This window comes from Artemia sp. Qi Xiang Cuo, chromosome 16 (genome assembly GCF_049724085.1).
Source record: "Artemia sp. Qi Xiang Cuo chromosome 16, ASM4972408v1, whole genome shotgun sequence".
Classification (NCBI taxonomy): Eukaryota; Metazoa; Arthropoda; class Branchiopoda; order Anostraca; family Artemiidae; genus Artemia; species Artemia sp. Qi Xiang Cuo.
In genome coordinates, this window is record NC_142809.1 from 25,505,897 (window position 1) to 25,530,003 (window position 24,107).

The 24,107-nt window shown below is 34.6% G+C and overlaps 1 protein-coding gene across 1 annotated transcript; it reads left to right on the top strand.

Moving 5' to 3' along the window:
• Nucleotides 1-1,417: 1,417 nt before the first annotated feature.
• On the top strand, nucleotides 1,418-23,191 carry RpLP1 (Ribosomal protein LP1). Its single transcript, XM_089102671.1, has 4 exons — nucleotides 1,418-1,575; nucleotides 15,301-15,469; nucleotides 17,199-17,276; nucleotides 23,084-23,191. Exons 1-4 carry the CDS (start codon nucleotides 1,504-1,506, stop codon nucleotides 23,095-23,097), a joined length of 333 nt encoding a protein of 110 aa, XP_088958797.1. The 5' UTR covers nucleotides 1,418-1,503; the 3' UTR covers nucleotides 23,098-23,191.
• Nucleotides 23,192-24,107: the final 916 nt, after the last annotated feature.

Sequence of the window (24,107 nt, forward strand, 5' to 3'; positions counted from 1 at the left end):
AATGTGAGTCATAAAAGAGAGGAACCTTCCTTGAATAGCTAGGGGATGAGAACTACTGAGGTTTTGACTTCGTTTAGTGCTACTTTGACACTGGAATAAAACGAAGTGCCCAATTAAGAAATCAATGACATTATAAGGTCACCACTACCTTCTGGTGTGTACGAAAATAGAGAAGCAGCGAGAGGGGTAAATTTTTAACTTACGTTTCGGATGTTACCAAATAATCCCTTTTGTTGCAATTTTTGTCGAAAAACTGGTACAATTTGGACCAGTATATCTTAATGACTATTAAGTCAAGTTTCTTCTCTTCATTCTTCACTGTGTAATTTTAATAATTATTACTGAATGTTGCACTGATTATACCCCGCCAAAATTAGGGCTACAGAAAGACTTTGGATAACATAACTCCAGGACTCAAGCCTCCCACCAAGCAATCACACACAAACCATCGTCCAAATTTTCTAAATTTAGAAATTTTTACCTCTTTTCAATTTACGATTGCCCAGAGATAATAAAGAGATTTTTCTCCAATGACCTAGTGACTGTCTCCAATCAAAACATATTTAGTTAATGTTTAATTATGTCTGAGTTGAAGACACAGAGTATTCTTTCATATCAATAATTTGATTTTTCTTTTTAGGAATTAGGTGCACATTAACAGCTGCAAAGAGATTCACTAAGTTTACTTCATTCACTAGCAATTAGATATTATAAGGGTTGATGCTGGTTTTCCAATTAATAAATTGAATTGATATTTTTTTACATTTTAATGTATTTTTTTTCAGGACAGGATTGTATTTGAAAGTTTAGCTACTGGTACATTGATAGGCCAACGATTTTCATTGCTGTCAGCAAAACTCCTGAAAATTGGCACGGTACCAGGGGCTATCTCAAATACATATTAACTAGATTCGTACATTCATGTAACTTTTTTCTTCCTTAAAGAAAAATAAAGAAGTGAAACTTGAACTCTAAGCAAAAAATACTCTGGAAGACAACAGCAATTTCAAATGGGCAACGCAGAACTACCATGAGGGTTCACTTAAGATATGTAAAAATGTAAACCTGTTTCATAAAAATGAATCATTTTTAGTTGGCAAATCATAAGTCATCTAAAATCTTTATGTTAAGTTTTCTACGTTACACTACGAAATTACCAAGTAAACAGTTATATTGATGACTTTCCAATCAATTTGTTGCACTTATTTAATTTTTACAACAAACGCAAGAAAAAAAAACAAAAGGGAGCTTGATTGTAGAATCGAATGAAGACAAACAAAAAGGTGAACAATTTTAAAACTTCAATAAACTGTTATCTCTCATTTTGTTCGTTTTAATTGCTTTTTCTATAGGTGACGCAGCAAACAAATGCGGCCTAACTATTTAGCATCTCTGGCTTCCACCACAATTATCTTCTTTCAACTTCGAGAAGAACTATTAAGTGCTGTTCTCTTAAAGAGCTAAGGCGTTTTGCGACTTCACTTATCTCTTTTAATCATAATAATGGCATCTAAAGACGAATTGGCTTGCGTTTACGCTGCACTTATCCTTCTTGACGATGATATAGATATCACCGTAAGTCTTTTCTTTATAATAATCAATGAATTTGACAAAAGTTGAATTCTGAAGATTTAATCAGTAGTGGTTTTAGGCCTCACGATTAGGGGTGGGGCAAGGTATACTCTAGGAGTGTAATAATACAAAACAAAAGGGTTTTAGTCTCCGAAAAACTATGATGATAAATCGTGATGGAAATCCATTGCATATATAGACCTACTGCTCAGGGTAGGTTAGGCTAGATATTTTCACATTAGGGTAAATATATACCAAATCATATTATTGAGTTAGGAATAAAGTGAATACACCATTCAATGCCTTTTTTATGCTGATGACGAATATACTAATCATTTCTAGGCTATTGGAAATGAATTTTAGGCCCCCCCCCTATATCTGCCAATTCAGGGTATATATTTCTGTATTAGGGTGGCGGGGTGGGGGCACAGTTTAAACTTACCTCCCATTTACATCAGAAACCAAATTTACCCCCACCCCCCTTAATGTAGAAATATATACCCTACAATGAAAATGAATCTTCTGAGACTTAGGATAAAATTCTGACCATAAGTAGCCAATTTGCATTTCTTATGTAGGATATCTCAATGGGCTATTGTGTTAATTAAAATATTTACCAATAATAGCCTAGTTGGTAGGCAAATTTTGGAGATGATTCCTTTAAGCAGCATTCACTAGCATGTCTAGCTAGAATCCCATGTGTAGACATGTGTCTAGGCAACAACTGTCCACAAGTAAAATTTGACGCTTAGCTAGCCTAGACATGCTAGACAAGGCAAACAGAATGTGTCAAAGTTCCACAATTTTCATCATATATGTTTACATTTTTAAACTGAAATTTAATTTATGTTTTCTCATTAATTGTTTTTTTTATTTTAGGCAAATAACCTATACACCACCAGACATAATAGCAAAGCCCACTAAGGCAATTGTTTTGCTTATCTTATCCATTATCTTGTGACAGTAAAAATCAGGATTACAATTTTGAACTTTTTGCCTGCGTAAGCTCTCTTGATTGGCTAGAAATGACAATTTGAAACTAAATTTGTAGTTTTAACTAAGCAACAAATTTTACTTGTGAATGGTTGTTGCCTAGACATTAAATTCTGGCTAGACATGGTATTGTAGCTAGACATGCTTCTGAACACTGCTTTACTTACATATGGACAAGATGAACGCTAACCAATGTTTTTTTTATTGCTCTTTTCAATTGTAAGTCATTATACATAGAAATCCAACACCTTATGTGCCTTTTCCAAATAACAGTCACTGCCATGACAATGCCACTGCCATGACAATGCACCACCACCACCCCTAATTATACCATCAGGGTTGCCACCACAATGAAATGAAAATCACCAGTTTTTCACCAAGAAAATTGCCAGCTTTTCACTAAGAAAATCAAATTCTTAATCTGAAATATTGGACAAGCAGTCCAATATTGACAAGTAGCTGATTTCCCTGGTTCCTTTGACAAGAGCCCTGCTCTGGCCAAGCATCTAAATACTGTGGTTTGGAGGTATCATACAAAAGAAGCATCTTAGCAAAAAACAATGTTCAGAGAGCATGCAATTCTACCAGCCAACAGAAACATTTCATCATTGAGTTCTCACAGCATTCCTTTTGTGAACCCACAAAAAATCTGACCATAAGTATTTGCATTTCTTATGTAAGATATCTCAATGGGCTATCCTGTTAATTAAAATATTTACCAATAATATTAGGTAGGCAAATTTTGGAGATGATTCCTTAAAGCAGCATTCACAAGCATGTCTAGCTAGAATCCCATGTCTAGACTTGTGTCTAGTTAGGATCCAATGTCTAGGCAACAACCATTCACAAGTAAAATTTGGCACTTAGCTAGACATGCTAGACAAGGCACTTGGCTAGACATTGAGTTCTAGAACTCAATGTCTAGGATTTTTTATTATGGCCAATCAGAATGTGTAAAAGTTCCACAATTTTCATCATTAATGCTTACTTTTTTAAACTGAAATTAAATTTTTTTTTTCATATTAGGCAAATAGCCTATACACCACCAGACATAATAGTGAAGCACACTAAGGCAATTGTTTTGCTTATCTCATCTATTATCTTGTGACATTAAAATAGGGATTACTATTTTGAAAGTTTTGCCTGCATAAGCTCTCTTGCTCTTTTCAATTGTAAAATTCATTATGCTTAGAAATCCAACACCTCATTCCTTTCACACCTTGATTAGAATAGGCTAATGACAGTAGAAGTAGGCTACTACAAATACATTCTTTTTTATGTGCCTTTTCAAAATATTTGTCACTGCCATGACAATGCACCACCCCTAATTGTACCATCAGGGTTGCCACCACAATGAAATAAAAATCACCAGCTTTTCACCAAAAAAATAAAATTATGCTGAAAAATTCAACAAGCAGTGATAAATCTTATTTCCCTGGTTCCTTTGACAAGAGCAGTGCTCTGGCTAAGCATCTAAATACTGTGATCTGGGAGTTATCATACAAAAGAAGCATCTTAGCAAAAAACACAACATTCATAGAGCATGCAATTCTACCAGCCAACAGAAACATTTCATCATTAAGTTTTTAACAGAATTCCTTTTGTGAACCCACAACTTCACAAAATGTAACTGGCAGGGTTGCTCCCCTCCCTCTCAAATAAATTTATTGTTGCTAGCTGTTATATAGTGCATCAGTTCCTAACAAGGCTGTACCCAGAGGGGAGGGGGTGAGTAGTGGGGGGGTTTGAACCCCACCGGAAATGTATTTTTTGACTTGTAAAAACTGAAAAAAATGGATTTTGTATGTGTTTTTGAGTTTTTTTGTGTAACCCCCCCCCAAAAAAAAAAAAAAACAAAATCTTTAAAACCCCCGCCAAAAAAAATCCTGGGTATAGCCTTGGTTCATGATCTCAGGAATGAACTCCAAAAACCTACTTTGAATCTTCAAGAATTTTAGGTCTAATCTTACAGTTTATCTTTAAGCTAACAAGTTACATAAGCAGTGCAGACTTAAAAAGAGAGACTGTGAATACTTATAGTATCTTAGAAGCTATCTGTGAGTCCTTTCCTCCAAGTGAGAAGGATGACTTTAGCCAAAGACAAACTACTTGAAGTACAGAGCAACATTTACTATTATTCATTAGTTCCATGTTAGGGAGAAATATCTGTTCTTTAATATGGGTTCGATTAAGCATACCATCTCCACTCTTTCCTCTAAAGTCATCAGTCTTCTTTATAAGGGACTTGTGTGTCCTAAGCTTGAAGTTGGAATTTCACTTGCCTCTCCATTCTTTAAAAAATATATAAAAGTTCTTGAAGATGTCCAGAGACATGCCATTAAAGTGATATCTGGTATGCAAGAGCTTTCCTATCCTGTAAGACTATCAAAGTTGAATCTCCCTACACTTGTATACAGGAGAAATAGAGCAGATGCCATTTTAGCCTTTAAGTTATTGAGGGCTAATATTCTCCCAGCATTATTCCCTGCTGTTAGCACCAATTCAAGAACTAGAGGTCATCAACTGAAACTTGTCAAGCAGTCTACAACATCTAGAGTTTGTACTCAATTCTTCTCAACACGTATTGTCAACAATAGCAACAAATTATCTAATGAAACTGTTACTGCTGAATCTGTTGATGTTTTTAAACAAAAGCTAGATGCTGAGTGGTCCTCCAAAGAGTGTAAATTCAATTGGGATGTTATCAAAGATGGAGCAGCACCTGGTCACCAGTGATTCTTGCATACAATTAATCATCATTCCAGAGCTCTACAAGGAGAAATCCTTAGATTGCTCCTAGCTGCAATTTAAGGTAATTAACTGTCCTTTCTACAACAATTTAGCAAAAACCTTGTATTGATCATGCACTGGTCCTAAATGCCGGTACAAATGATACACAAGGATATCAAATCTGTCAATATTCTAATAATATCATCAAATATAGTATCATAATAAATCATATCAAATATGTAGGAGCGTGTCAATCTGCAGAAGTTTGTGCAGAAGATTTAAATGAAAAAACAATTCTGTGCTCTTTAAATATGAAAAAGAAATAGATAAAGATATTAAAAGTTATCCAAAAATAACGTATTTTGTGCTACTGGTCTTCCCTTTTCTACAGACTAGCTGTTGTAACTAGTGATGAGGATATTTCCCATGTTGCTGGGTCTTCAACAAACTTGGCCACTTGCATCAAAGCACTTACAGTTTCTGGCTCTAATTTATTTTTTAGGGGACTTATGATGATCTTTAGCAGTGAAAACTGCCTACCTACTGCAGTACTTGAGTAGTGCCATCAGGATACCCATGAATTTTGGCAAGGTTCCAGTTTTGGAATGGATTGTGTGGTCTGCGGGCCTCAGTGATCAAAACTGTCCAAATAATCATTGTCAAGGTTCAGGTGCTTTTCTTTCTTGATCTATGACAACATATCAATGATGCTGACAAGACTTCATGACAAGAAACTACATAGATGATGATCAAGATTTAAGTATTAGTCTTTTGACCTAGACAAGAAAATGACCTTAAAGACTGCAAGATTACTAATGCATTCAAGATATAGATGTCAGGTTTCAAAGATCAAGAGCAATGAACTGCTAATAACTTATTGTCAATAACTTCAATTTCTTTATTGATACATAGAAACATTTGTTTGGGAGCCATGTAAATTGTTTGACTTCACACTCCTGATTGCATCTGAATGCAAAGCCCAAAATGGTAACACAATATAGCTGTTTTGAAACAATAGTAAAAAAGGACTTGAAAGAAAGGAATAAAGCATATATCCTCTCTTTGTCTTAAGATTACTTGCCAACTGTAGGAATAATAAAACTGGTTAGTTCAGCCCTTAGTCCAGAAAGCACAGGGAATGTGGATGATTTGAATCTAATCCATAGTACAAATATAATAGGCCAAAGCAGGAATATCAGACTTCTATTTAATGTAGCATCAGCTATGAAACATTTCTAGTGATACAATCTTGGAAAATAACTAGCTTTAAAACATTTGAATTTAGACAAAAGTTACCTCTACACCCTAGCCTATTTAAATATAGTTATTCTGTTTCACAACACTGGTCCTTATTTAAATCTATCCAAGGTTGACCATGTCTGTGATTGGGATAGGCTATGTTGTATTAATTAAGATTAGGTTCAAGCTTTGGATGTGTGGCCAAGATTAGGCTCCACTATTGTTTATCAGTATATTTGACATAGTGAGTTTTGTATATGGTTAAAATATCCAAGCTAATCACATACTGGTTAAGAAGCAGAAAGATTCTGCTTGTTGCATGTAAATACAAACATAATAAAGCACTTGGATTAACTTGTATGAATAAACACTAAAGCCTGAGAAAATTTGCCTGATTTTTAAAAAAGGGGAAGAGGTCCCCAAACAGTCATAGAATCTTAATGACAATGACTCCATCAGATTCAGCATATCAGAGAATCCTACTGTAGAGGTTTCAAGCTCCTGCCTAAAAACATGGAATTTTGTATTTTTTGCGAGAAGAAAAATCTTGGATGTTTTTATTATATTTTTTTCCTAGGGGTGATGGTGTTGACCCAGTGGTTCTAGAATATCAGGACAGTTCTCATTCAAATAGAAATCACAAGTTCTAGTGCCCTGTTTAAGTGACGAAAAAGATTAGAGGGCAACTAGGCCCCCTCCCATCCTCCTTTTGTCCAATCAAAATTTTTGAGATAGCCATTTTGTTCAGCATAGTTGAAAGGCCAAATAACTGCCTCTGGAGATATCATGACCCCCACAGTCCACAAGGTAAGGTCTAAGTTGTAAAATTTGTCCAATGTTTGCATATAGTATTTGTTGATGGGAAGTAGGTATACATTTGTTTTTGGTGGGGGGGGGGGGCCAAATTTTCAATGGGGACGGAAGTTTCAAGGGGGTGAATTTTTCAGGGGAAATTTTACACTGGGGGAATCTACTATAATTCCTCTATGAAATTCTTCTATCTTGCTTTCTCTTTGCCAACTCAATTTCATGCATTAGGTTAAGGATATTTGCCTGGGGTAAATTTTTACCAGGTTTGAATTGTCTAGGGAATAAATCAAAGTGGAGGAAACATTTTTCCATCGAAGTGGAACCAGATTTCCTGACATTATTTAGAAACATAATCAGAAGTTAAATGAAATAAGAACATGTTGCAAAATAAGAAAAAAAATACTGCACCAAATAGTTAGCTTCACTGAGCAATTTTTAGTAAGAATTATCTTGCAGCAATCACTTAGGTTTTACTATATTCATAAAATTAAAAAAAAAGGTTTTTTCACCTGAAAGTAAGGAGCAGCATTAAAACTTAAATGAACAGAGATTATTATGCATATGAGGGGGTTTGCCTCTCTTCAATATCTTGCTCTTTATTTTAAAGTTTGAGTTTTGTCCCAATTCTTTAAGAATGACTCCTGAAACACAGTTTATTACCTTAATTTGCAGCTAGGAGCAATCCAATGATTTCTCCTTGTAGAGCTCCAGAATGGTGACTTGAGTTGTACACAAAGATCATTAGTGAGCATGTGCTGTTCCATGTTCAGTAGCATCCCAATTGAGTTTACACTCTCTGGAGGACCACTCAACATCTAGGCTTTGTTTGAAAACATTAATGGATTCAGCAGTAACTGTTTCATTAGGTATTTTTTCTGACTGTTGACAATGTGTAATAAAAAGAATTGAGTGAGGACTCTGTAGACTGCTTGACAAGTTTCAGGTGACCTCTAGTTCATGAGTTGGTTCCAACAGTAGGGAATAATGCTGAGAGAGTATTAGCCCTCAATAACTTGTAGACTAAAACGGTACTCCTCTATTTCTCCTGTAAACAAGTGTAGGGTGATTCAGCTTTGATAGTCATATAGGATAGGAAACCTCCCACATGCCAGATATCACTTTATGGCATGTCCCTGCACATCTTCAAGAATTTTAATGTCTTTTTTTTTTAATATGGGGATACAAGAGACATTCCAACTTAAGCTTAGGACACACAAGTCTATGTATAGAAGACTGATGACTTAAAGGGAACAAATGGGAATGTATGCTTAATCAATCCCATGGTTGAATTAGTCCTAGCAGCAGACCTCTTTGCATGAGTGCTGAATTTTATTTCGTTGTCAATAGTGACACCAAGATCCTGCTGTTTATTTACAGAGGAGAGTGGGTGGCTTAAAAAAAAATAAGAGTGGCAAAGATTCACTTTGCCAAAGTGATTGATATGGCACCTGGTAACATTGACCCAGCAGTTGAAGATTATTTTGTAGCAGGGCATGATCTTCACAGGACAAAGCTGGTCCAAGAGGCTTCAGGTCATCTGCATAAAGAGTTGAATGCTACTGATAATGGAAGGAGGATCATTGATGAAGATATTAAATAGTGTAGGACCCAAAACACTTTCCTGAGGAACCATCCAGAACATGCATAGAGGAAGAAAGAATATGGACTATCAGTCATCAAATAACTGAACACATTGAAATTGCAAATAAAGAATTGATTTAATTAGAACAATAAGAAGCTTTTTTTTAAGTACTTAAAAACATTAGCATAAAGAGCCAGGTGTTGAGGAGTAGCAATCCCCCCAAATACATGATAATTTCTGTTTGCTTTAAGTTTTAATGTTGCTCCTCACTTTTAGTTGAAAAAAAGTGTTTTTGTATTTATAAATGTACAGAACAGTTTGGGTATTAAGCAGTTCCCCTGAGAAAATTCACCTATTACCTGAATCAGTGATGAGGTATTCATACTTCATCAGCAATTGAAGTTGAGTGGATGAAACTGGAATGCATCCAAGGCTTAAAATATATTCTGGGAAGGTGTTATCAAGCTATAATTTTACCCTTTTCTTATTTCTATGGTTTAGGAAAATGTCAAAGTGAGAGGTTTATCTAAATTTTGGCCAGGTCTATCAAATTCTACCTATTTTACCTTGCAGAATTTTATCTTAATTTCGGGTTTTCATAACTTTTTTCATTTGCTCTATTTTATACCTGTCTTAATCCTGGGAAAAAAGTTGTTCTGGGAAGCTGGGAGTTTTGGCAAAATTGAGGTTTTCTTTTTGAGGTTTCAATCTCTGCAATTGGCTTTAATTTTTTAAAATACATTTCCATTTATTTCAGTAGAGTTTAAGCCATAATGACTCAGATAAATTTTATTTAGTTACAGGAAAAAATAGACAGGGTCTCAGGTATTTTCTTTTTATTTTATCAGTAGATTTAAACGCCCAGGTTGGTAGAAATAAGGGTAGATGACATCCTAGTCTAGGTAAATTTGCTGTAGGAATAGAAAGCGGACGCAGACTGCTTCTATTTTGTAGGAATAACTATGTAGTTATAACCAATATAGTATTTGGGCATAAAATGGCCCATAAGGTAACCTGGTATCTGCATAATGTTAAGACAGCTAACCTTTTATTTGGAATAGGTGTTTCAAAATGTCTTCTCAGTGGATCATTAAGACTGTATGTATTCCTGAACTAACTCCAGGATGTCCTGGCTATATTGGATGTAGCCTAGGATTTATGGACTTCGTTGGAATATTATATTTGGAAAATTTTGGCTGATATTTTTACTTTTTAAGGCCTAGCTGACTTCTGTGTGCTAGAACAGAATATTACCCTATTCTTACTTAAAATCAGAACTGGATAAAAAAAAGTTCTTATACATAACTAAATAAAATCTCCCTTTATGATAGGATCAAAAGCAACTCTTTGATCCAGATTTTGCAACTCAGTTCCTGAATTCCTCAGCCACTAGATTTCTGAATGTCAATTTATCTGGTAAGAAGTAGTCAATATTAGCAAGATATTTGATAATGCAAATCTCCAGTCTGACATCAACATGTTGCTACTCAAGCCTACCAGCTAACACTGAAAAACAACCATACAGAAGTATCTTCCAACTTCCTGCAGCATAGTAATATTATTGAGTAGATTGGACAGATACTAGCAAGACTTGTTCCTGGCCCAATATCACCTACAGATGGATAATTGTCATGAAGCCAAAAAGAGACCAGGGTGGACTCTAAAAGGCTTGACATTTTTAAGAAGAAGATTCTTGATGATGCTCTTCACTATATTAGAAAGTAGTGAAGTTTTGAGAAACGTTGAAGGAATGAATACAGTCAGCATTATGGACTGGAAAGATGTCATAAAGCTCCTATGTCTAAGGTTTAGATGATTGGTTAGAATTTTGCATTGGCTCTCAGTTTTGAAAATAATTCTGAGGATTTGATTAGATTTTTTTCTAAAATTCTTATGATTGTAAGTTCATCTACCTCAAGCAAAGTTATGAGGCTCAATATATTTTCCTTAGGCCTCATTATTGCTATGGAATTATTTTTGAAAGTTTCTATCTTCCAATACAAAGTTTGTCTAAAGGTAGTGTCCTTTGGAGGAGGAAGGTGTGAGTTTGGTACTCCCAAAAAATTTCTCATGACATAACTTTGTATCGTTTTATGTGATGTATCTAAATATAACCTGAATTTTTACCAAATCCCAAAGTAGAGGAATGAAACAGGTTTACATATGTTTCAGTACTTAGCCTCTCATATCAATTGAATTGACAAAAATTGGACCAAGTATACCACTTTAATTAACAAACCCTTGACAAATAATTTAGTTTCAAGCTTCAGAATATGTTACAGTAAATTATTACCATGACCTGAAATGGTGTCATGTCATTTTTACTAATGCTGCTGTAAAACTAATTTTGGTCTGCCAAGAGTGGTCAAACTTACCTTGAATGCAGTTCCATCCCTAATTAAATTATTTACCATAGCATTAAATAAGAACTGGGCTATCAATTTCTTATTTTCTTGTTGTCCCTTAGCTTGTAGTTACTATTTGCAACTGCCTTAATATCTGACTTATCTTTTTCTATTTTATGATCATAATGTAAATATTATCCCAATGAGTCAATCCCAACAATTTTCTACGATGTTCTTCAAATTTAATGTGTTTTCTTGCAATAAGGTAAGACCTACACATCCTTGGGCCTCATTTGTTCTGTCAGTATATCTCTGTAAGTCTTTTATAACACAAGTTTTGTCCCAAGCTCATCAAAGGCCATAGTCCTGAAAAGATAGAAGGGGTAGAGAACCACATTTTCAAAAAACCTTTTGGGCTGAATTTAGGTTATTGGATATATTCCTGAAAGTTTTGTTGCTAGTGCTGTGTGATATTTTGATTAACCAATGTATCAACATTTTTACTTTTTATATTTGATATATCAATATCAATATTTTGGATCAGTTTTTTGCTATCTGTTGGATCTGCCGAAGTTCAGTTACACAAATGGTAAATAAAGGGTATTTTCCATAACTTTTTTTTCCAAAATTCAGATAATATAAAAATCAAACAATAAAAATAAACTGATTGCATAAATGAATATAATAAAAACCCAGATTTGGTAGTTATTTGAGCTCAGGAAAAGAAAAAAATAATCTACTGGCTATTCAGAAACATCAGCATGTCAAAGTTTTTCACTGAGAGTTGGTTCCGTTGTTCAGTGATTATCTGACCAGCCTTGGAAAACACTCTTTCAGAAGGGACACTGGTAGCAGACACAGACATGAATTTCATTGCAACTTTGTACAAGTGTTTTTGGGACCCCATAGCACAAGACTTCCACCACTTGAATGGACAAGTTTCTCTTGAAATTGTTGGCTCCCTATTTAAAGTTTGCAGAGCCATGATATATTTGGCTGCCGTTGAAGTGTGTCCTGCATTGACTATAAGGACTTCATTGTGTGAACCCCACAAACTGGATTGATTCTGATATGACTGCATTGCAGGAACTGTGATGGTACTTGTATCTTCTGATCAAGAATTCAGCAGCCAGCAAGGCCAAATCTATCTCGTTTGTAATTTTGCTCTCAGCTTGTAGAAGATTGTCAGGTGAAATATACATTTTCTTGAAACGTGAATCAAGATATGTGGCAATTGTGATGAGCCTTGGTGTGACTTGACCAAGGCTTATAAACCTACAATGCGTTTTATTCAGCAAAGCCTTTTGAAGCTCATCAGCCACATCTGAGAGTCTACCAAAATCTACATGAACAAGGTGGCGTCTCAAAATCTTCAGCAAAGGCAGGACTTTCAAGATAGGGGATAGCTTTCAGAGGAGAGCTCAATAATTGCCTCTTTAAAGGGTGTAAGCACTGCAATCACGTTTGAAATAACACCCCACTGAGGTCCACTTTACTGAGAAGCACAAGCGAGCTTGTTACTGACTCAAATCTTGTAGACTACAGATCAGTGGGAAGCAAATTCCATCTAGGGGTCACATCATGTTTAGTTTTTGGTGCAAAAATTGTCAATAGAGATTTGAACCAGGCACAACTTATTGGTAGCTACAACACTATGTCTGAAAAAGCTGACAATATTTCTAGCCTTTTGGACAAGAGGCAACAATTCAGCAGTATCATTAATAGCACCCCCCCCCCCCATCCAATTTAGAGTATGTGCAAAGCACAACATGTGTCCATCCTGTACCTACTTGGGATGCAGCATCCTTTATGGCCCAAACTACATTTGGTCCATTAGCAGTTACTACAGCTACAACCTTTTCCTTGATCCCCCACTGAGTGACAATTTTAAAAAGGAGAGCCTTAATAGCATCAGCAGTATATATATTTTTTTAGATTGAGAAAATTCACCCTGTCTGATCAGCTAGTTTAGCTTTGATAACATTCAAAACTATAACATCATTTGTTGTGAACTTTTCATTCTCAGTTGGTAATAATTCACACGTATCTGATTCGGGAGCCAAAAGTGAATTCTTGCATAAAAGATGCTAGGTTAAGATGTAAGATGAGGATTAATAAAATCAATTATAGATGAAAGAATTCAAACCTACAAAGAATCTCGAAGATGTATGCTGAAAATTCTGCGAACTTTCCATGGCGGATTTTCCGCAGGGAATATAGGGGCTTAGAGACCCCTAAAAAAAATATTAGTTTCGATAATACGTCTTGATATTCGATAATTGGTCCGAATTATCAATATAAATGTCAAATATTGTCCAACACTATTTAAACCCCTCACTTAACTATTTTCCAAAAAGCTCAACTTGAAAGTATCATCTAAAATCTTGGTACCTTGTTTTCATCAAGTCCATATTATGCAGCAGTAATGCAAATTTCATGCCCAACAATTCAAAAGCCCAATTAAAATAAATCTTGTTATATGCTCTGAACTACAGTAGATCAAAATTGATTTTTCTAACCCTCATCACTATTGGTTTTTGAAAATATTTGTCAGTTTGGTAAGCTGATGGGAGAGCTAATGCTGAAACTTGTAATAGTAAAAAAAAGATCACATATTTGCCTGTTTTTCTGTAGCATAGTCAGAAAACTGGATATTGACTGTTTTTGTGAAGAGAACCCATATCACATAAAATTCATGTGTTGAATGTTTTCTTCTGTCAAAGCTTTGTGTTTACAGTTTGTCACAAAGCATAATCACACATTCTTTGAAAAAATCTTCATATCTATTTTGTTTCAGATTTTGGAGGATTCCTGTTTTATTTGTGCCTACTTTTTGACACCTTTGTGAACTGTATTATTCTTTGACAATTCAATTTCTTGCAGGTTTTTTTTTTTTTTTTTTTTTTTTTTTTTTTTTTTTTTTTACCAAAAGCTGATGTCACCATTTCACCATCAGCCAAAAAAAAAAAAAAATAGAAACCACAAATTAATTAAAAATATGAACTGCTCACCAATATCTAAAATATGTTTCTGAAACTACATATATTTGTTCTAAAGTATGAAAGTAATGAAAATCATCATCTAGGAATATATTGAATGTAATCTTCTTACAATAATCAATATCAACATGTTTTGTGATATTTTGAAATAGGTAAAATTCTACTTTAGCTATTTTTGACTATCTTGGAAAGGGGTTGGGTTAGGAAAACTGAAACTTTCAGGGGTGGGTCTACAGGCTAAAGTATGTCCTGGGAAGGTATTTTGAAGTACCTACCTCCACTCCTCCCTTTAGAGGGTCCTGAAATTTGCCTACATGACAGGTACCTGTTGAAACTGATAAAACAACATTTCTCCTTAATTTTCAGTTATCAGTTTCTTTTTCTCTGGCTTTAGTTCTGAAAATCAAATTCCTGTTATTTGAGTAAAATTTTAAGCCATATCAATGTTTTTTTATTATTATATTTTTCAAAATTTAGGAAGTATTTGCACATCTTCAAAACCTTAAAAATTGGGATTGAGCAAAGTTGTGAATCTGAAATAATTTTATTGTACTTCATAGTGATCAAAGGTCAGGACCCTCTAGAGGGAGAAAGAGTGGAGGTAGATACTTGAAAATACCTTCCCAGGACATACTTTAGCCTGCAGACCCATCCCTGAAGTTTCATTTTCCTAACCTAACCCCAAGATGGCCAAAAGTAGCTAAAGTAGAATTTACCATTGAAATATTCTGTAACTGCGTTTAAATTCTTGACTTCTATAGAACGAATATAGCCAAAAAAAAATTTTTTGGTCCCAGGGTAGATATTGTCAGTTACCCACTTACTAACTACACCTTATTATAGTTCAATCAGGGTTTAGAGGCAAACTTAGAATTAATCTAGACAAAAAAAGAATCAATGATATCCAATTTTTTTTCTATTTATTATGTTTTTGTTATTGGTATTCATGTTATTGCCAGTATAAATTTTCGTCATTATTCTGTTAAACATGATTATCTATTGTCTAACTGCTCTTTATTTACTTTTAAAGACTGAAAAAGTTAACACCATATTGAGAGCTGCTGGTGTTAATGTAGAACCATACTGGCCAGGTCTTTTCACTAAGGCTCTTGAAGGCCTAGATTTGAAATCAATGATCACCAACGTTGGCTCTGGAGTTGGTGCTGCCCCAGCTGCTGGAGGTGCTGCTGCAGCCACTGGTATGTAGAATTTTTTAATTGGGTTGTTTATTGAAAAGGGGATTTTTAAAATCTGGATAGAAAGGCCATAATTGACTGAAGTTTTTAGAAAAGCTTTATCCTACCAAATTAGTAAGATCTTCCTAACTAAATAAAAGTATTTCTGACTTGGATTAGTATTTCAAAAGTCCCATTAGACGTGGTAGAGTTTACATCTTTAGTGTTACAATTCATTAAAGCCCCCTTCTTATATAGTCTGTGGAATTGGTATTATTCAAACCATATGGTATTGAACTTACAACACTACTATGAACTGAATTTCTTGAAACAGACAGGGAGACCTTCTACTTAGGTCAAATCTACCATGTTTTAATTCTGACTTTGAAAACATGGTAACTTTGCCATTTTTAGAGGATCATCAGCTGTGAAAATTGTAAGCTTCATTGAGAAGATATTTTGCTCAAAATCAAATGGTTTTAAAACTCTAATTATCAAAATGTTTTAGCTGCATGCTAGGTTTGTCACGTCAAATTAAACTGCATTTCTAATTAACTTTGGCACAGCTGTAGACCTGTTTATATCTTGTTTTGTGGTATAAACAGGGGGAATATTGTGCAATATTAAACTTTGTTTCTATAGTCTGAGTCTTTTTACATGTTATTCAGTCTCTGCTCAAAGTCACAAACAGTTACTCTGTGGAACACGTAAAAAGAATATTAGGATACCCATTAATTAACACAGAAAGTTGCTTAATGAAATTAAGTTTTGAGTGTCCTCAAAGCAACAAGGTATTCCACCTACATCCTAGGATCATTGTATTGCTTGTAGAAGGCCTTCTACAAATGTGAAGGTATCTGCTATTTTACTATGCCACAGTTATCTACTATCATGACTGGATCTACTGAAATGAAAATGGGAGAGGAGATGTCTTATATTTGGAAGAAATTAGCTTATAATCAGTAGCAGAAATAGGAGAAAAACCACCTTGTGGTTTTTGGTGCAGGTTTTATGTATATATATTAGAACTTATTAATCAATCAAAGTGTTAGAGAAATTAAAGCATAGCTATTGTTTTTTTTTGTGCTACTAATTGATATTTTTGTGATATGTTGTTTCAAAATAAATTATTACTTTTACTTACAAAACAATCAAACTGCATTTTATAAAATTGATTTTGCACAATTGTAGACCTGTTCATATCTTGTTTTGTGGTATAAACAGGGGGAATATTGTGCTACATTAAACTTGTTTCTATAGTCTGAGTCTGCTTATATATTATTCAGTCTCTGCTCAAAGTCACAAACAGTCAAAAACGTGAAAATTTAAGATATTCATTTACTAACATGGAGCTTTGCTTAACGAAGCTAAGTTCTGAGTGTTAGCTCCATCGGCCATAAGTGCAGTGCTACTTCAGTATCACATAGTAAACAAGTAAACTATGGACAGTAGCAGATAAAGGGGTGGGGCACCTTTCCAAAGATTCAACACTGACAACCACCAAGCATAAGTTTATGTAAAATTTATTAGTTCTCTGAATTTTTTTTCTTCTACAGCTCAAAATTACTATTCATGTCAAGTCATGAAATGAGTAATTTCGTCATCTAAAAAACAAAACAATTTTTTTTTATTTTTTATTTGTTTTTTCAAATTGGGTGTTAACATTTCTTGTGCTAAAACATACAAATTGTCAACTGTTTATTCTTTGATTGTTTTCCCTTCAGTTTTTCCATTTTCCCTTCAAACTTTCTAGAAGCTCCTGCTGCCAAGGAAGAAAAGAAAGAAGAGAAGAAGGAAGAATCTGAAGAAGAAGACGAGGATATGGGCTTTGGTAAGTTTAACTCTTTTATTGTAGCAATTCCAGTCGAAGTCCAGACTTGAATAAAGGCAAAAATGATACAACTGAATTTTTTCCAGTCTGTAACTTGGACAAGTGACTGAGTCATGATGTTCCAAAAATAACTTGTGGTCGGAGATGATATAAACGAACAAGAACAAGTTTGCAGCAGTAGGTGCAACCTAGTAAAGAGTGAATCTAGGCCCATGGTATCTGGAGCGTGCAAACAGGCTAAAAAAAAACTGCTGAAAAGCATGTATATCAAACAGTTCGTGGTAACAAACTGTAAGTAAGGAGCGACCCGGCTCAATGGTAACCGAAACTTTAGAAAACGGAATTTTGATACTAATAGCTACATCAAAAGAATCAGATTTTAATGCTAATTTCAAATATATAAGTTTCATCAAGTTTAGTCCTACCTATCAACAGTTACGCGCCTGAGAAAATTTGGCTCATTTACGAAAAAAGGGGGAAAGACCCCCTAAAAGCTATAGAACCTTAATGAAAATCACACCATCATATTCAGCGTATCAGAAAACCCCACTGCAGAGATTTCAAGCTCCTATCTATAAAAATGTGGAATTTTGCAATTTTTTGCCAGAAGAAAGATCACGGATGGGTGTTTATTTGTTGTTTCTTTTTTCCAGGGGTGATCGTATCGACCCAGTCGTCCTAGAATATGGCGTGATGGCTCATTAAAACTGAAATTAAAAGTTCTAGTGCCCTTTTTAAGTGACCAAAAAATTAAGGGCAACTAGGCCCCCTCACACGCTCATTTTTTCTCAAAGTCACCCGATCAAAATTTTGAGATAGCCATTTTGTTCAGTAGGGTGGAAAATATGATAAATATGTCTTTTATAATGACTTAATCCCCCGAAGTCGCCGGGGGGAGGGCTGAAAGTTATGAACTTAACCCAATGTTAACATATAGTTTTGGTTATTGGGAAATATACAGACGTTTTCAGTGGGGATTTTTTATGGTAGTGGGGGGGGGGGAATGGGCCGGGGGTTATGTGGGAGGATCTTTCCATGAAGAAAGCTTTCATGGGGGAAGGGACATTGTTATGAAGAGGGCGCCGGATTTCCCAGCATTATTTAAAAAAAGATCAGAAATTGTATATATATAAAAAAAAGTTTTTCAACTGAAAGTAAGGAGCAACATCAAAACTTAAAACGACAGAAAACATTACGTATATGATTGAGTTCACCTCCTAGTCAATACCTCGCTCTTTAAGCCAAAGATTATTTAGTACTTTCATAAGAGCTATTTATTCTAGTTAACGGCATTTGTGATTAAGGGGTCATTTTTAAAGAATTTTAACGAAATTCGAACTTTAGCTTAAACAACAAAGTATTGACTAGGGGGCGAACCCTCTAATATACGTATTAAAAATATATGAATATAGAAGTTCGTTACGTAAGTTAATTCGTAAGTTACGTATATTTATTACAATTAAAAACGTCCGTAAATAAAATTAAACAACAACAATCTTAGAGCTAGCCTAAAGCAAAACAAATTAGCTTGTGAAACAAATTAGTATTGTTTTTTTAATTACTCATTTAGTGCTTTGGAACATTGTCCTGCTGGATTTAACTGGATTTGCTGAATTTAAAAAGAACTTAAGAATTGGAACACGATTTGAACTTAACGTAAAAGGCGAGGTATCGACTACGGGGGAACCCCATAATATACGTAATAAAAATATTCGAATATAAAAGTTCGTTACGTAAGTTAATTTGTAAATTACGTCAGAACCAAATTTAGAGACAGCCATTTAGCAAAAGAAAAGTACAATTTTTATGCAAATTTTTTTTTCTTATTCAATGACGGTGAGCCAAAATAAAAGCTGTATTAACTAAAAAACGATCAGAAATTAATTAAAAAAACATGTTTTTTCAACTGAAAGTAAGGAGCGACATTAAAACTTAAAACGAACAGAAATTATTCCGTATATGAAAGGGGCTGTCCCCTCCTCAACGCCTCGCTCTTTACGCTATAGTTTGACTCTCTCACAACTTTATTTTTTAAAACGATAAAAAACTTTAGCGTAAAGAGCGAGGCGTTGAGGAGGGGACAGCCCCTTTCATATACGGAATAATTTCTGTTCGTTTTAAGTTTTAATGTCGCTCCTTACTTTCAGTTTAAAAAATTTGTTTTTTTTTAATTAATTACTCTAGAAACAATTTTCATTCAGATTCAGCTGAACATCAATTTCTCATGACTAGATGAGAATCATCGCGTATTTGAATTTGAACTGGAATTGAAACATTGCATATATGAAATACGTAACCTAACCTAGCCTAGGTACCATTTTCTCCCCCTAAACCCCCAAAAAGAACAGTTGAAATATTGTAAATTCAATGAGAACCCACGCTCTTCGATCAATTTAGATAACAATTGCTTGCTTTACGAGTCTCCATCACCTTGGGGTGGAGTCTATCGATTCATTCGACTGTCTATAGCCGAAGTGCCCATATAATGGGAATGTACATGTTTCGTAATTTGACAAAAGGGTAAATTGTGGCAAGTAGGGAGCTTGACAAACAATCTAATTTGAGGCTCTGTAAGGAAATTTAAAGTGCAGAACTGTTACTTAATAGAGGCAGATTTTCCTACACTTCCTTTGAACAAAAATGTTTATGTCCTGTGGCAAAGTATTTAAAGAAAATCCGTTCTATCTGTTCTTAGCTTAGTCTACTTCTAGGATAAGAACTCCATAAGCGAAAGTTATCAGATAAAATAGCGAAAGTTTATGGACAAAATAGCGAAAGTTATCAGATTGGCCAAATTTTTTGTTGTTGCTGCAGATTTGAGCTGTATTTTGACACTTGTGTCCATGCTGCCTCTGGGCTCTGATTTCCCTTGACGCACTCTTTCCTAATTACAAAATCGCTGTGCTATGTAAACTTGTCAAAAATACAAAAAAAAACAGAAAATCTAAAGGGATAAAAACAGAATGGGATCGGAATAGCTATTATAAAAACAGAAATAGAATAGGTAAATTAAAATCAGGTTGTCTTCTTATGTTAATTTTTTGTAGAAATAAAAACAAAAAATCATGGTTCATGGGCTATGCTTTACTAAATCAGTTGATATTTCTGCCTTATTTACTTCGTTTGATGCATAATATTTGCTATCGTTTTCATGCTATCTGGCTATTTCAAATTGGTATTACTCTAGACCTGTTTTTGCAGTGAATGTGTTTTGACTTCCTAAAGCTATGTTAAGCAAAAACAAAGTATAGGTTAGGTTTGGTCTGCCAAACTTAAGTATTCATATTTGTCTACTAATTTTAATGCATGAACTACTTTAATTGGGAACCTTTGTATTCCCCCTGGAAATTCCCCTCCGCGGGGAAACCCCCTTCCCCGAGTTTGGAAAATTGCCCCCACATGGTAAATTTTGCAGCCAAAAGGAAATTAAGACAAACAAAATGAATAGTGAAGAAGCGTATTCTGGAATGTTCTTCTCGTATTCCAAAATACATGTAGAATGTACGGTGTAGAATCCTAACAGTTCGTAGTAATGAATTGTAAGTAAGGAGCAACTTAGGTCAACAGTAAAAAAAAAAAAAAAATAAAGAAAAGAGGAATTTTGGTAACAATTCATTGTTCATAACAATGTGATAACAAAGATACATAGAAAGTATTAGCTTTTGTGCTGATTTCAAGTATATGAAGTTCATTAAGTTTAATATTACACATTAAACGCCACAAACCCGAGAAAATTTCCCGGATTTTCAAAAATGGGGAAACACCCTTAAAAATGCAAGTTGTCTTCTAAAAATCACAAAATTAAATTTAGCATATTAGAGAACCTAGCTGTGGAGATTTCAAGCTCCTATCTACAAAAGTACAGAATTTGGATTTTTTTTTTCCCATAATAAAGATCGCATGCTCGTTTTCCAGGGGTGACCTTACTGAACCGATGATCCTAGAAGATCGGGAGATGGCTCATTCAAACCGAATTCAAAGTACTAGAGCTGTGTAAAACATTCTGTCACGGGGGAATGGCGTTTTCTGTTATTGTATGGCGGCAAACTACGATTTTGTCCCATGGAAGTTCAAGTTGTTATCGATTAAAAGTTCTGAGGTAGCCAATCAATTGAGCTTCCCACTTGGGGAGGAAGTAATGCTGCACGGTTGTGCAGGAACCGTGCAGCATTACCTGTTCCTGAAAGGTCTCAGAAAAACCGTCCGACGTAGGCCTAGGTGTATTGGATGATATCCAGTACTTTTTTGTTAACAGGGCTTGAGGATTCTTGAAAAAATTATTTTCATAACCCATTGCTTGCTTATTTGGATACACTTGGCGCTTTAACGGGCGTTTCTTTTTTACTGAGCGTTTCTTAGAGATGTATAGGATAGCATTGCAAGGTACACATTGGGTGGTAAAAAAATCTCTGGAAAATAACCGTCGACGGCAGCAATGCAGCCGTCCATTGTCACTACAATAAAGAAACGGTCAAATAAACCATCGTTTATTTTAATATCTACGCCGAAATTGAAGCGGAACAAGATGAAAGAATACACATTCGACTTTTTTTTTACCACTGACGACTGTCGATGAGTGTTTGCTTAGGGTATATCATGAAAAAAAAAACTAAAGTGTATGTTATGAATTTCTTTTCCTGGGAGTGGAGGGCAATTTTAATTTTCAGGAGAATTCATCTATCACTACTTTGGTCAGTCTTCATTATAGATGTTTTGAACAGCACTGAGAAAAATACCATCCTATTAGTGAAGTATTTTTACTTGCATCAGGATAGTAAGAAGCATCCTTAAAAAAAATTTTGGTTGATTTGTTCTGATACAGTTTTACGAAAGAATAGCATTATTTGCTGTCAGAAAAGACGTTTTCCCTTAACTAAATCTGAATAATTTTGAGTTGTATTATTGCTGCTATTGCAAGGATTTCAAAACTTCTTAAGATTGATGTATCTACGTTCTATACATCTGAACATTAGGTGATTAAACTCTGGGGGGAAATACCACTAGAAAAAAGTACATGACAAATGGCAAGCATTGAAAGTGTTTTGTACTCTACTGCCTCTGTAAAATTTTGACATCCTTGGCTGTTAGAAACATGATTGGTGACACTTCTTTATTAAAACGCTATATTTTGTCAGTAGGGTAGAAAGCAATTATGCACGCACTGTAGCTACCCAAATTATTGGAACGTCTCTTTCAAATATACCTTGCTGGACATTGGGTCTTTCTAGCATGCCTTCGTACATCAATAATTCGCTTTGTTGATAACTTGTAAAAGAGCTAATGCTCTGACAAGAGCTATAGTACAATCCTAATGATTGGCGGTATTTTAAACAAGTATTTATTCAATTTGTGGGTATAAATATAGAATTAAACAAGGGCATATTCAGGATTTTTGTTTGGGCTGGTGGTTTACAAAAAACTTAAAACGCATCAAAAATTTCATGTGTTTTTGTGTATGGCCTTTATATTTTTTTAGGGGAAAAAAAGAAAGTTGACTGAATGATTTGGCTCTTCTTTATTCTTGTGAAATTAATTCATATCTGCTCCAAGCTTGGGAACTGCTAAGCCTGAATATGCATAGGTTCTTCCTGTTTATTCTCAAATGTTTCTTGGATGTATTTTCTCTTCCTGTGATTTAGAGCCCATTATGAATTACGTTCATTGAATAATTGAAATCTATGATTAAACATATCTTCTGATTACATGATTAATCACCAATCCTTACCTACAATGAGATTTACAAATGTTGCTCAACAAGAAAAGTCAGGATAGGATTCTCAAATTTGATATCCTTATTTCTTTTTCAGGTCTCTTCGACTAAGAGCTGTTATTTTTTGCTACAAGAACATCGATGATTTTATGACTTTTGTACCTGAATAGTGCAGTTGTAATAAAAAGCGATGTCTTTGTGTCAATTCTTGGGTTTTTGTGATTTTTCATTCACAGGCTCCTTATATAGCTATGTAAAATATTGCTTTTGGCTTTTACAAAAGAGCAAAAAATATGGTTTTCAAGCTTTCCATGGAGATGTTTTTATATATTGTACACCAAAGCCTACGAAAAACTAATGAGAGTGAAACTGACACTAGTGTTGAATAATTACCAACGCCATCAAACGTCTACTGAGAATTTTTAGCGCAATAATAAGGCAAAATTAGTGCAGTAATGAGTGTGATCTCATTTTGTGAAGAAAACATTTACGAAGTTAAAAATGACAAGTAGCTTTTATGATTTTCTGAAACTAGTGCCAGTTTCCACTCACAAGTTCCCCGTACCCTAAGAGCTAGATATATCGAAAAAATTTCATAGCAATTGTGACCAACCTCCCTTACCTCCTATGAAGTAAATATACCATGGATAGAGATGCTTTTCATTTCTAGTGTTCTGTGATTTTGTGTTGCGTGTTTAATAGGCGTTGCTGACCTTTCTTTGGTAGCCCTTATACACGAGGACACAGCAAAGTTAAGACTGGTTTGCTGAGTGAGACATCACAGTAACAGTTAAGTAACAGCAGCCCCTAACAAAGATAATAAAGGAAATATAAAATGAATACTCTTACAATAGGGCTACCCAGAAAAAAAAATCCATGACCAGATTGTACAAGGCGTGATTTTTAATTATGGTCTGTTCGATCATAAGTTCATGATGAATGATTATTTAAAAAAAAGTACATTTATTTTCAACATACTTTTTTACATTACATACTTCTCTATTTAACAGCATAGTTGCCCAGTTTGTTGTAACACTTACCATACCTCAGTTAATTTTAAAGTAACCTCTATAAAAAAAAAAGCCGCACGTTCCGCTAACCAGGAATTCATTTCCGTTTTT